This window comes from Taudactylus pleione, unplaced genomic scaffold, assembly GCF_031769625.1.
Source record: "Taudactylus pleione unplaced genomic scaffold, aTauple2 ptg000273l, whole genome shotgun sequence".
Taxonomy (NCBI): Eukaryota; Metazoa; Chordata; class Amphibia; order Anura; family Myobatrachidae; genus Taudactylus; species Taudactylus pleione.
In genome coordinates this window covers 694,782-708,842 of record NW_028284675.1, presented here as the reverse complement: position 1 = coordinate 708,842, position 14,061 = coordinate 694,782, and the positions used below count along the sequence as shown (strand labels likewise).

Below are 14,061 nucleotides of genomic sequence, written 5' to 3'. Positions count from 1 at the left end.
TAGGGGGACCATTACTGGGGGCACTGCTACTGGGGACATTGCATAAGGGGCCCCCACAAGTTTGTTGCCCAGGGGCCCCCACAGACCTTAATCCGGCCCTGCTGGTCGACCTCCCCTAGTTAAGGTCCTGGGTAATAGGTGGCTGATAAAGACTACCCAAAAAAGAAAATCAAATAGAAAAAGAAAGAAAAAACAATTGACATAAAACCATTTCGGTGCTTCCCCCATGCAATACTGTCCTAGTCATGCACATAGTTGGCCTGTATGGTGAACACAGTCACTGACATGTGACAACTAAATTAACATGTCAATATGCTTTATACATTAATAAAAAACACACCTTTTAATCATAATTTAGAGGTATTCATGACTCCAACAACAACAAAAAAACAAAACAACATACACACTAAAGCCTGGACTTACGAAACTTTAATGAGGTCCATTAACCAGTGAATTCTGACTTGTGTGATGCCACCAGCTGGGACAGAAGAAATGTATGCCAGGTTTAATCTTTGGTCTTTCCCCAGAAAATAGGTTTCTGACATGTTATGTGGTAAAGGAGGACTGAAAAAAATAATAGAAAATTAAAAACAATTGCAATATATAAATATGTGTGATGTCCCTTGCACTGCAACTCATCCCTTATATAGGGGTATGAATACATTAACTGTTCTCATGCAGTATTCCTCCTGGCAGCAACTAAAGTGTTCACATTTTGTCAATACACCACTTATTATTTTTGGTAAGCCTCAGCCTTAAAAACTATTACTGTCTATTGACAAAGTTTACCTGTGAGACAATCGATTCTCAACCAGTAAAACTGCATTCACTATGTAGTGTTGGACAATCGAAGGGATCCAGGTTGTTTGGTTTACATGCACAAAGCAGGTATTTCCATAAGCTGTCAGGACTTTAGAATCTCACAGATCATTGAAGTAATACATTTTGGCATAATACATAATGGCTTGTGGCTGTCCACCTGCACTACCACAGAGTAGATGGCAGAGGGAGATATGCTGCATGGTCTATAAGGAGCTAGTGGGAGTGCAGGACTCTATGCACTAGTCCAGTGTTCCCAAATTGTGTTCCATGGTGCACTTGCAGTGGTGGCATGGGTTGGTGGTCCAGGCCCAAATCAAATTAATTCTCAATGTGACTGGCAGCCACCAGCACTGGTTTTGCTTACCATAAAATATGTGGACAAATAGAAGCGTAACACTGTCCACCGCCAAAGAATTGGATGTCAGACAAGCACAATATCGTTGCTGTATTTTTCAATCCAAAAACTTTTGGCCTAGAGGGGCTGTGAAAAAAATGTTGATACTCGTGATTCAAAGTTCAGGAACCATTGCACTAGTCTCTATGTACACAGGTGCAGCTACAGTACATGTCTTGTTCCTATACTTTAGTGCAAGAGCTACGGGGCTCTCACAAAGTGTCACCAACGCAGCAGCTTCTGTTCATGCGTTTGTATAAGAGCCAGTGAGCGACCTCTGTCAGGGATATTAGAAGAGGAGCAGTGCTGTGTGATATCTGTAAAATGCTTCTGTGCAGTCATTAGTCCCCGTTACCAGATCAGTCTCATACAGAGAGGGAGACCCCAACATTCCCCCTGGTACACCCAATTCAAAGTCCCAGCATTACAAAAAAAGCTGGGAAATAGTATTGACTCCTACATTGGGAATTAGTCAGTAAAATTGATACATCATTCTTCTCTCATTAACACAAAGGAAGAAAAAACAAAATATATCAAACCCCAACATTGATGATTGCTGTACATTGATGTTTGATGCTCATCCCTACCATGGATCATAGTTCTCAACTCTGTGGGACTCCCCTCTGGGAAATCCTGGAGGTGCGGGAGGAATTTGCTGTGAATTGTGTCAGCATTTTGATGTGGAAGGCGGCAAATAACGCAATTCACAGTGAATTATGTGATCACAGCTCCGCCCACTTCACTGGAGAAGAAGGAGGGATGTAGGAATATTGTTTACTCCCCTTTTATTATTTGGCAGTCTCCCGAACACTCCAGGAAGCAAGTGTGCCATGTAATGTGAAGAAATACCATAGGCCACCGGTTCTCAAACTCGGTCCTCAGGACCCCAAACAGTGCATATTTTCCAGGTCTCCTCACAGAATCACACGTGAGATAATTAGCTCCACTTGTGGATCTTTTAAAATGTATCAGTGAGTAATGAGTACACCTGTCCATCTGCTGGGTGACCTGGAAAACGTGACCTGTGTGGGATCCTGAAGACCGAGTTTGAGAACCACTGCCATAGGACAACTGCCACGGATTATGTAATATTTTTATCTGCTTCCTGATTAATAATTGGGGTCACTCCAGCTCCAGTTGCCCAGCACATGTTTGTCGGCTGGGCAACAGTTGACCACTAGATTATATTATGGAGTTTTATCCATGAGAATTAATAGCAATGAAACCAAGCAGCATGATTATTTAATATGGTTGGATTACATAACTGATCTAGAAAACCAATCAATGATCCATGTGCGTTCTGTGTAAAACCCCTTTTACACTGGAGCTAAAACCCGGGTTATTGCAGGGTTAACCCGGGCAGCTCCTTGGTGTAAAAAGGGGTGAGAGTTGGACCGCCGAGTCGAGTGACCCGGCAATCCAACCCAAGTAAAAAGCAGGGTTTAACACGGGCGTAGCCTGTGAAACCCTGCTGTGTGTACGGCGCATTCCGTGTCTTGATGACCTGGAGTGAGCCGCATTCCGGCCGATTGGTCCGGCTTCAGTGGCGTTAGGAGATGACGTCATCTCCAAGCGTCCACTTTCATGCCGGAAAAGCCGGGTCTATGCAGATCCGACTGCGGTGTGAGCGGCGCCGACTTGGGAATATCCCGAGTCGGTGCCGGCTAAATTCCGAGAACGATCCGGATAGGAACCCCGTTCCAACTCCGGGTCAGACCCGGAATTTTGGCGGAAAAGGGGTATAAATGGTACAGACACACACAGGCAAACCCCTTTCGCACTGATGTCAAATAACCCAGGTCACTGCACATGAACACGCAGCAACATTACTGTGTAGTGAGAAAGGGGCCAGTTGAAATAACTCCGGTCGAGCGTCCCGGCATTTCAACTCGGGTAGCGAGCAGGGTTGAACACGAGTTCAATCCGGCTCACTGGGGCTGATTCAGACCCGCTCGCGAGCGCAGGAAGCTCGCAAGCGGGTCGATGGTGCCGATTTGCGCATGCGCACGTCAGAGGAAGCTCCATCGTGCGCATGCGCGAGACCCGAATATCGACGGCCAAGCCGTCGTTATGGGTCTCTCACCAAAGGGGGCGTGCTGTTGATGGTGACTGACAGCACGCCCCCTTTGGTGGGCATGCCGGGGGCGTGGCTGCCAGACGGAGGCGTTCCCATGGGAACGCCTACCGTCTGAGTCCGGCCCCACTGACATCACTAGTGATGTCAGTGGGAGTGATTTTGGCTCTGATAGAGCCAAAATCACTCCAGGGCTTGCGGTCACCGAGACCCTACCACAGGGTCTCGTCGCAAGCCATCGCGACCATCATCATGGACGCTCGCTATAGCTGTGGGTGGTAACCAACAGCTATGCGAGCGTCCATGAGGCCGCTCCAAGTTGAGGGAGGAGGGGCCTGATTCAGAGCGAGCGCTCTGGTCAGAGCATTCGGCTCTGAATCAGGCCCACAGTGCGGTGTGAACAGGTAACCCGAGTCACTGCAAAGGGAGAGCTGGCGCTTGGAGATGAGATCACCTCCAAGCGCCGGCTCAGCAACTAATGCTGGTTCGGGTCACCAATCTAAAAGGGGTCTCCAGCGGTTCGCACCCGAGATCGACGCCTGCATAAATCCCGGGTGCGACCCGCCATTAGTGATGTGAAAGGAGTATAACTTAACAGGGATGTAGTAGCCCATAATATTGTATATACATAATACAGTAAACATAATATATAGTAAAGGTGTAAGGAACAGTCAGAAATAGGTAGGTTACACATTCTGCTTTAGATATCACTTCCAGTATTGAGTGTTGATTTGGACAGATCATTACATCTTGTAAATAGCATATAGGATTTATTGTCAGTAAGCATTTGCTGTATTTTACAGTACATTCCACAATTGAGACTTTTCTGCAGTTTATCAAACAATTACACACACATACTCACCTAATTACATAAATACAGGTATATGTGCAGTATGCCTTTAAATATCTGTATTAGTTACACAGTGGAGTATGTATACTATGTATTCCTTTAATTATCTGTATTAGCTACACAGTGGAACATGTATAATACTTATATAATGTATAGGATCATGCCTGCACAGTAAATCTAGAACTTACCAAAATCCTGTGCTTTTCCAGAAATGTTTCATCTGCTTTTTATTTTTTGTTGCGTCTACATTAATAACATAACTTCCAAACAGTACGCCTGGCAATAAGCCAATGGCTAATATAAGTCTCAGTATTCCCATATCCTGTGACCATGCATAAACTGATTCATAAATCTGTAACAAGCGAGCAAATTTTGTCACAACAAAACCTCTTCATGTCTGAGTTCTGTGTACTCTGATTTAAAAGTAAACTACTTCCTATATTATTCAGTAGGGGAGGTCGAGTTCAGTTTATTAAATGCAGCCAATCAGATGGCAGAAAGGAAGTAGGTCTCCCCTTTCTGCAGCAATGGTTTTCTCCAAAGCTGTTCAGTTCTGCAACATGGTCAAAATACTTACTAGCAGAGTTTAGGTTTCGGTTTGTGCATGCAGATTAACATACTGTATATATCTGTTTTGAAATTTACAGTTTCTACCATTACTAATTTTATTTTCAATCAGTCACAAGCAAGAACAATTTTCAACTGCCAGTAAAAGAACCCTTCTATAACGTTAATAATACACACAGAGTCCGAACTACCTTTAATTTTAAATGGTTATTTTATCATCAGTTCTGGACAAAACAACATTAAAAGTGTCACTACAGATATGGCAAGCGTGTTGCCGTTGGCGCGATAAATTGCATGTCGCGAGACGCACGCCCATGATCAGGTATGCCGCACTGCGTATGCGACCGCGCATCCATAGGAATGAATGGTGCAATCGCAGTGCGCACCATAGCGTACCATGTCGTATGGAGTACCAGGGAGTCGCATGGCACAATGCGCGCACACGTTTGTGGTGCGATCAGCCACAATGTAACTGGACGCATCTGTAGCTAAAACATTTAACTGACAGGTAATGGTGCAAGCTTTTTGATTGTTTCTCTGAAATGCAGAAATTTATATTAGCATAATTTAAAGCTAACTCCAGCCAAAACCCAAACATTTTGCTTTAGGGGTAATTTGCAGACCTCACTGGAAAAATCCAAACAAAACCAAAATTTATATATTGCGGATATTCATGGGGTCCTAAAATAAACCAGTACCAGCAGTGACAGAAATTTGGCCACAGTGCTCGGAGGCAGGACCATTCCCCCAGATCATTTGACTCCACGCCCAGTCAACTCCAACTCGAGGGGAGCGAGAATGCAGTGTATACCATCATCTCCTCCCCACTGCCTAGAACGACACCTATCCCTTGGGTTCTGCCGCCCTGCTGTGTATTTGGGTAATATGACTCTGATGCAGCAAATTCTATAAACCTGCAATGTTCTGTACTGTAAGTCACTTCTTTCTTGTTTGATTCATACTGTTTCTGTTTATGTACATTGTAAAGCACTGTGGACCCATTATCTCACCATATAAATAAAGGATATTATAAATAAATAACACTTGTCCAAGAGGCTCCAGCATTTCTAATCCCATCTCGGCACCCATGCTGGCGCTACGCCTCCAATTTGTGTACTGACAGGGTCTTCCGTCTTCTACTCCAGCAGGCCTCATTTGAGGTCATCAAAGCTCAACCTGTTGGAACCATACCAAGTTATGCCTAATTGGATTTATAATATTTGAGAAAATATGGATGACATAATCTAAAAATTATTCTCTAAACATACTATATAACTATATATGTTGTATTTATTATAGACTCTGCAGGGGATCCTGTCAAAATCCCGACGTGCAGGATGCTGGCGCCAAAATGTCGACACTTGTCAGAATCCCAGCACTGGCATCCCGACGATAAGTACTGGCAGAGGTGATGCCCGGTGCGCACTCTATAGCCCCCCTCGTGCGGCAGAGCCGCGTGTGCCTAAAAAGGGGCATGGCCTAACAAATGGGCATGGCCCACAGGATATCCTGCTTGCGTCACTCCAGGGGTGTGCCCAGCATCCCTTTGTGACAGGAGCCAAGGGCTGCAGGAGAATGTGACACCTCAGCATTTGACTCTTGTCACTGTGGAAGAGCCGGCATTTTTGTGTCACCCCCTCCGAGGGAGACACCCTGATGCAGCCAGCCCCCCACTCAAGACGCCACTGAGTACTGGAGTTAGGAAGAGGGTTAAGGTTAGGCACTAGGTGGAGGGATAGGCACTAGGGGGGAAATTAGGCTTAGGCACGAGGGGGTAGGGTTAGGGTTAGGCACTGGGAAGGGAGGGTTAGGGGTAATATACTGATTTATAATATAGAAAATATTATATCTTCTTTGTATTATTCTATTATTGTCAAAACTCTGGAGTAAAAAGTGTATGGCAGGTGAGGCATTACCTCCCCTGTCTATCTTTTCCAAACATCCCTGATCAAAACACACCACATTTTCAGCACTATATACTGCTACCCACATGAACCCTCCAGTTCATATATGTATTTGTAAATCTGGCTCCAATAATAGCCAGTACCTCCCCAGCCATTTACCTCACTGCACCTCACTGGTGATGTTAGTAACAGTTCCCGGTGTCTGGCCTGTTTTATTCTATATGCATTTGTATATTGAATCTATCACTTTCTGGGCCTGATTCAGACCCGCTCGCGGGTCGATGTTGCCCAAGTGTGCATGCGCACGACAGAAGCGGCTCCGTCGTGCGCATGCGCGAGACCCGAATAACGATGGCCAAGCCGTCGTTAAGGGTCACGCACCAAAGAGGGTGTGCTGTCGATGGTGATTGACAGCACGCCCCCTTTGGTGGGCGTGCCGGGGGCGTGGCTGCCCAGACGGAGGCGTTCCCATGAGAACACCTACTGTCTGGGGCCGGCCCCACTGACATCACTAGTGGGGCCGGTGGGGCCGGCCCCACTAGTGATGTCAGTGGTGTCACTAGTGATGTCCCCACTAGTGATGTCAGTGGGAGTGCTTTTGGCTCTGATAGTGATGTCAGTGGGAGTGCTGTTGGCTCTGATAGAGCCAAAAGCACTCCAGGGCTTGCGGCAGCGAGATCCTACCGCAAGGGTCTCGTCACAAGCCCGATGGGCACCGATGCGCTCGCAACCTGGTCGATGGTTAGCCCGGCGCAATCGCAGCGGCCGCACTGCGCGTGCGCAAGCCCTGGAGCGAGAGAGAAACTCTCTCGGTCTGGAGCTCTCTACAAAAGGGGCGGGGTGGTATCAAAAACGGAGGCGTTCCTTAAGGAATGCCTACCATTTTGTGGGCTGCCGCACTGACATCATCAGTGATGTCAACGGGGAGCTTCCGGCTCGATCAGAGCAGGAAGCTCCCTGGGGCTTGCGGTTGCCGAGACCCAACTTTAAGGTCTCGTCGCAAGCCCCGATAGTCGCGATGGTGTTCACCATAGCGACCATCAACCAGGTCGGTCGCTAAGCTGTGGGTGGTAACCCAAAGCTTAGCTAGCGACCAAGAGGCCACACTAAAAAAAGGAAGCGGCCGCCCTCATTCAGAGAGAGCGATTGCTTCTTGCGACCGCCTCTGAATGAGGGCCATAGAGCAATGCCACCATCTCTCAGTGAGAGCACGGCTAAATCTCTCACCAAAAGTACCTGACGATGCTTCAACTGCCACCCATTGCGGCCACAAGCGCTCTTCTCTCCCACTCTGAGCTTGTGGCAAAGGAAACTTACAGCACGCGGGGGTTCTAGAAAAGTATTTCTCCTTTCCTCATGCCAATAAGCATTGTTCTTTCTAAAAAAAAAACCCTGTTGTACCATGTTTACAATACACAATGTCCCCACATAACTTTTATAACACTACACATTTTTTAAGCTACCTTTCTCCATTCTGTTCTTTTACCATCTACAGTTCTGCGAAATAACCAGGGGTTACAGTTGTAACACACAGCAGAAAAATAATAGTTTAATAATATAAAAAATAAGAAACTGTGGATGGACTACTACACAGGTTCTCAAACTCGGTCCTCAGGACCCCAAACAGTGCGTGTTTTCCAGGTCTCCTCACAGAATCACAAGTGATATAATTACAGTAGCTCCACTTGTGGATCTTTTAAAATGTGTCAGTGAGTAATGACTACACCTGTGCAGCTGCTGGGTGACCTGGAAAATGTGAACTGTGTGGCCCGAGTTTGAGAACCACTGGACTACTAGATGGAATCATTGGCAGTATTTAAGGAAAATTAGGAGACCCAATCTACCTGCTGTAATAGATTTTGCAAGACACTAAAGTCTATCTCTAGGATAAACCAGCTACATGAGGATTACTAGTGGTTAAACATATGGCGGGATGTAATAGGGTATGAGTTTTGCAGATTTATTTTTCGAATTTGCCACTGGATTAAAGCGGGGTTATTTTTAAAGGCAAAACCAGATTTGAGAATTGGATTGGTCACATCTGAAGTACAAAATGTTGGACAATTTGACTGATATTAATTGTACAGAACCATGAAATAAAGCATACTTGCCTACCTTAATGATGGGGGCGGGCGATTTGCATCATTAGGCCCTGCCCCCTGCGACAAAATGCTGTGGCTTCTGCATACGACGATTATCATAGAATCTCGTCATTAGGTCCCGCCCCCTCCTCACAGACCCACCAATTCTAGGTTAGTTTCTCCCCATCCTGCCCACTTCTCTAAGAAGACACAGGATGCGGGAGGAGTGCCTACTCTTCAGGGGGTCTGGCGGGCTACCTGAAAAATTGGGAGCCTCCCGCAGGTTCCAGTTGAGTGGGCAAGTATGAAATAAAGATGTCCCCATGCAGTCAAATAATGTTAAATTTCACCAATTAGCAGTACATACAGTAGTTATCTTATTATACTTGACTACACACATTTATCATGAGAACCCCTATATATTTGATCAAAGGTAGATGCCACAGGTATCTAAAGTTAAGCTCCAACATTTGCTGCATGTGTGCGGGAATTTAAAAAACAGAATTTCACATTTACTTTGTAGCCCATTAAGGAATCATAGACCTCAAGTTCTTTAAACAAATTTGGTAAACACAAACACTGCAAAAAATAAATAAATCTTATACTGAGAGGCAGTACCGTATCTAGGGGTCTGAGCACCCTTGGTAAAGGTCTTGACTAATTGAAACGTTTACTATGCCATGACGTCATGCGCACTGCACTTCTAGGCCACAACATCCTGGATGCTCTGTGATGAAGCCCAGAGCCAGGACCACGGAGCAAAAGGCAAGGCTGGGCTAATTTACAGAGAGCCTTCCCTGTCATTGGGCAGCCATGGGCCTCTCAAGGGGTTAAAATATATGGGTGGCTGAGCTTGGCAGCTCCCCTCCCCCCTCAACCAGTGCCCCTGGCGAGTCCATCCTCGCCAACTGCAGATATGGACCTGGTGAGAGGAACCCGCTGAGACCACAGATATGTTCAGACTGGATCTAATTCTGGATGTAAGGGTTCAATACATAATGGTAATATAAGTGGGGGATGGCACACCTCTTTTGGTGACATGATCCCTGTGGACCAGTGGTAATAGCATCAAGGAAATTCTTTCAGCATGAAACACTATGATAACCCTTTGTATTGTTTTTTTTGCATCCAAGATTAGAATGATCAAAGAAAGTTTAAGTTTAGTTACATGATGGATAAGGCCAATGGGCTTTCTAGTTTTACCAGAGGCTTACCTGGTGGGAATAAATCTTGTCTGGTCTTGTTGAATCAGATTGGGTAGAAATGGATTATGCCTTTTTGCAAGGTTCATAAATTCAAAAGATAAATTGGGATATAACTATAACTGTTAGCAGATACGCTATAGAATTGTAAAGTCGTGATTTCGTGTTGATCCGATTACTGATGGTCCACTATATTGATGGTCGATAATTAAAACATTTATGTTAATGTTATATGTTTAAATGTTTTTTTTTTAAATTGTGTTGGATAAGTTATGAAAAAAAAACTACAATTTCAAAGCATTTTTTGGAAAATAATTTTTTTATATTTTCTTTAGTAATACAGTCAGGTTCATAAATATTGGGACATTTACAGAATTTTCATATTTTGGCCTCTATTCACCACCACAATGGCTTTGAAATGAAACAAACATGATGTGCTTTAACTGCAAACTTTCAGATTTAATTTGAGGGTAATTACATTCAAATCAGGTGAACGGTGTAGGAATTACAACGGTTTCCATATGTGCCTCCCACTTTTTAAGGGGCCAAAAGTAATGTGACAAACTAAACAATCCTAAATCTAACTTTCACTTTTTAATACTTTGTTGCAAATCCTTTGCAGGCAATTACAGCCTGAAGTCTGGAACACATAGACATCACCAGACGCTGGTTTTCATCCCTGGTGATGCTCTGCCAGGCCTCTACTGCAAATGTCTTCAGTTCCTGCTTGTTCTTGGGGCATTTTCCCTTCAGTTTTGTCTTCATCAAGTGAAATGCATGCTCAATCGGATTCAGGTCTGGGGATTGACTTGGTCATTGCATAACATTCCACTTTTTAGCCTTAAAAAACTCTTTGGTTGCTTTTGGGTCATTGTCCATCTGCACTGTGAAGCGCCGTCCAATGAGTTCTGAAGCATTTGACTGAATATGAGCATATAATATTGCCCGAAACACTTCAGAATTCATTCTGCTGCTTTTGTCAGCAGTTACATCTTCACTAAATACAAGGGAACCAGTTCCATTGGCAGCCATATATGCCCACACCATGACACTATCACCACCATGCTTCACTGATGAGGTGGTATGTTTTGGATCATGAGCAGTTCCTTTTCTTCTCCATACTCTTCTCTTCCCATCACTCTGATACAAGTTGATATTTGTCTCATCTGTCCATAGGATGTTGTTCCAGAACTGTAATGGCTTTTTTAGATGTTGTTTGGGAAACTCTAATCTGGTCTTCCTGTTTTTGTGGCTCACCAATGGTTTACATCTTGTGGTGAACCCTCTATATTCACTCTTGTGAAGTCTTCTCTTGATTGTTGACTTTAACACATATACACCTACCTCCTGGAGAGTCTTCTTGATTTGGCCAACTGTCGTGAAGGGGTTTTTCTTCACCAGGGAAATAATTCTTCTGTCATCCACCACAGTTGTTTTCCGTGGTCTTCCGGGTCTTTTGGTGTTGCTGAGCTCTCCGGTGCGTTCCTTATTTTTAAGAATGTTCCAAACAGTTGATTTGGCCACACCTAATGTTTTTGCTATCTCTCTGATGGGTTTGTTTTGATATTTCAGCCTAATGATGGCTTGCTTCACTGATAGTGACAGCTCTTTGGATCTCATATTGAGAGTCGACAGCAACTGATTCCAAATGTCACACCTAGAATCAACTCCAGACCTTTTACCTGCTTAATTGATAATGAAATAACGAGGGAATATCCCACACCTGTCCATGAAATAGCTTTTGAGTTGATAGACCCATTACTTTTGGCCCCTTAAAAAGTGGGAGGCACATATAGAAACCGTTGTAATTCCTACACCGTTCACCTGATTTGGTTGAAATTACTCTCAAATTAATCTGAAAGTCTGCAGTTAAAGCACATCTTGTTTGTTTCATTTCAAAGCCATTGTGTTGGTGAATAGACTAAAATATGAAAATTCTGTAAATGTCCCAATATTTATGCACCTGACTGTATGTTGATTCAGTTCGAGAAGTGAGGATGAGTTCAGCTTTGGGAGATTCATCATTTCATTATCTGCTGCCCCGCTCTGTCAGTCCCTTCATTGTATGCCGATTTTCTACCGTATTCAATATAAAATACTTTTACTTACACATAAGGCTATTAACCAAACCACACTAATATACATCTCTTCACTCGTCTCAAAATATCTCCCAACCCGACCTCTCCGCTCAGCACAAGATCTGCGTCTCTCATCCCCACGCATTACTTGCTCCCATTCATGGTTACAGGTCTTTCTTCGGGCTGCACCCACTCTAAGGAATGCCTTACCACGCACAATAAGACTTTCCTCTAGTCTCCAATCCTTCAAGCGTTCCCTGAAAACTCACCCCTTCAGGCAAGCTTATCAGATTCCAGAACCACCCACATAACCCTTATAGCTTCCACCTCTGACAGTCCACACATAACCTCACACATTGTCTTTCTTTCACATTCTCCTGATATTTGGCTGACATTCCTGTGTGACTGGATCATGCAACCCACAAAGAAACTCTGCATTCTGGCTAGACCAAAATGCAATATATAGCACCTATCCTTGTGTCTCAATGTCTATTACCCTATAGATTGTAAGCTTGCGAGCAGGGCCTTCCTACCTATATATCTTTATTACCCAGTTTTTTTCTATTTGTTTCCAAGTGTAAAGCCAACGAAATATTCTGTGCTATATAAGAAACTGTTAATAAATACTAAAAATATTTGGCCATTCACGTCAGTCCCTGCCCCAGTATCACATGTACACACACTAGGATTCATTTTTGTTGGGAGCCAATTAACCTACCAGTATATTTTTAGAGCGTGGGAGGAACCAGAGTACCCGGAGGAAACCCACGCAAGCACAAGGAGAATATACAAACTCCACACATGTAGGGCCATGGTGGGAATCGAACCCATGACCTCAGTGTTGTGAGGCAGCACTGTCTGTGCTGTATTATTTTCCCACTTAGGGGCATATTCAAGTAGCTGCGAAAAGTCCCGTACTTTTCGCCATCGCTGGTTTTCATTGCAAAAAAGTATCGCGCTCGTCCCCGCTTATCCCTGTATTCAATAAGAAATCTGCGAAAACGGGACCCGGTGAAACTGTAACATGCGAAAAGTCCTGTCAGATTTGGGGAAATCAGCCTGACACCCCCCAAAAGATGCACTGACATTGGGGATCACTATAAATACCCCTGAATAGGCCTGCTGAAGGTATTTGGGGTACTTAAATACTGTCAATAGCTGCTATTTAGCGGATTTGCATATGTGGTGAAGAATAGTATTTAGCAGGTTTTGTTTGCAGAAAATAACTAGTCCCAGCAAATTTGGGGTACACGAAAATGGGTGCTAGCATATTTTAAAGTTTCTAAACTGTAGTTTTAAAAAACTTTAAAAATCCACCTGCCGCAAGCACCTGCAAACTTAAAAACACCTGGGGCATACTTCGGGACCCCCCTGGAGTCTATTTAGCCAGTTTTTAAGTTTGTCCTCCAACTTTGGACTTTTTCAACCCCGAAATTAAAGTTTTTTGGGGCAATCTAAAGTTGTTTTTTTTGACAGTTTATCTTTGGTGGACTGTCCCAAGGCTGCAGGGGGGTTCCCGCAACTTTGCACCCCATTTCTGCACTTTTTTTGACAGATATTCATAGGCGAATCTTTTTTGCCAGTTACAATGCACTGACTTTCCGCACCTGAAAAAAGTCTTTGGAATTGAATACGGGGATAACTTTACGCTGGCGATATATGACGTCACTGGCGAAACTTTTTCGCCGCTAATTGAATACTGACCTTATTTCCAATTCATTATCTTTATTGATAGTATACAAAGATTCATACAATTCTTTTAAAATGATATACAGTTATTTTGAGTTTAAAACCAGAAAATCCAGAATGTCACGTGTAAACACTGATAACATCTCTCCTTGGCATATTTCAGATATTGGCCTGTGCAGTCCATTGTCCTTGAACTGGTATAATGATGACTGGCTCATTCAAGAACCCTGCTCTGCACGGCTGCTGCAGACCCTGCGCAGACCGAACAGCAGCAGACACAGCCGTAGGCACCAGCCTGCAGCCCCCAGCCCCGTACCCTGTCCACAAGATTAGAAGAACACATCACGTGACTGTCACTGCCGTGACTCCGCCCTCCGACGACGACATGTGACAGCGTATT

General features: G+C 44.3%; 1 protein-coding gene across 2 annotated transcripts in view; it reads right to left on the bottom strand.

Annotated features, from left to right (window-relative positions):
* IDUA (alpha-L-iduronidase) overlaps nt 1–4,541 on the bottom strand; it is a 215,464-nt gene extending 210,923 nt beyond the window's left edge. The window contains exons 1-2 of one of the 2 annotated variants that reach the window (XM_088481439.1): nt 4,329–4,541; nt 424–564 (exon numbers count right to left, since the gene is read on the bottom strand). In XM_088481439.1, the coding sequence (XP_088337565.1) occupies nt 424–564; nt 4,329–4,459 (272 nt within the window). In that variant the 5' untranslated portion in view covers nt 4,460–4,541. Of the gene's footprint in view, nt 1–423; nt 565–1,186; nt 1,219–4,328 lie in introns of those variants that run through there. The other variant, XM_088481440.1, reaches the window with a different exon arrangement.
* Nucleotides 4,542–14,061: the final 9,520 nt, after the last annotated feature.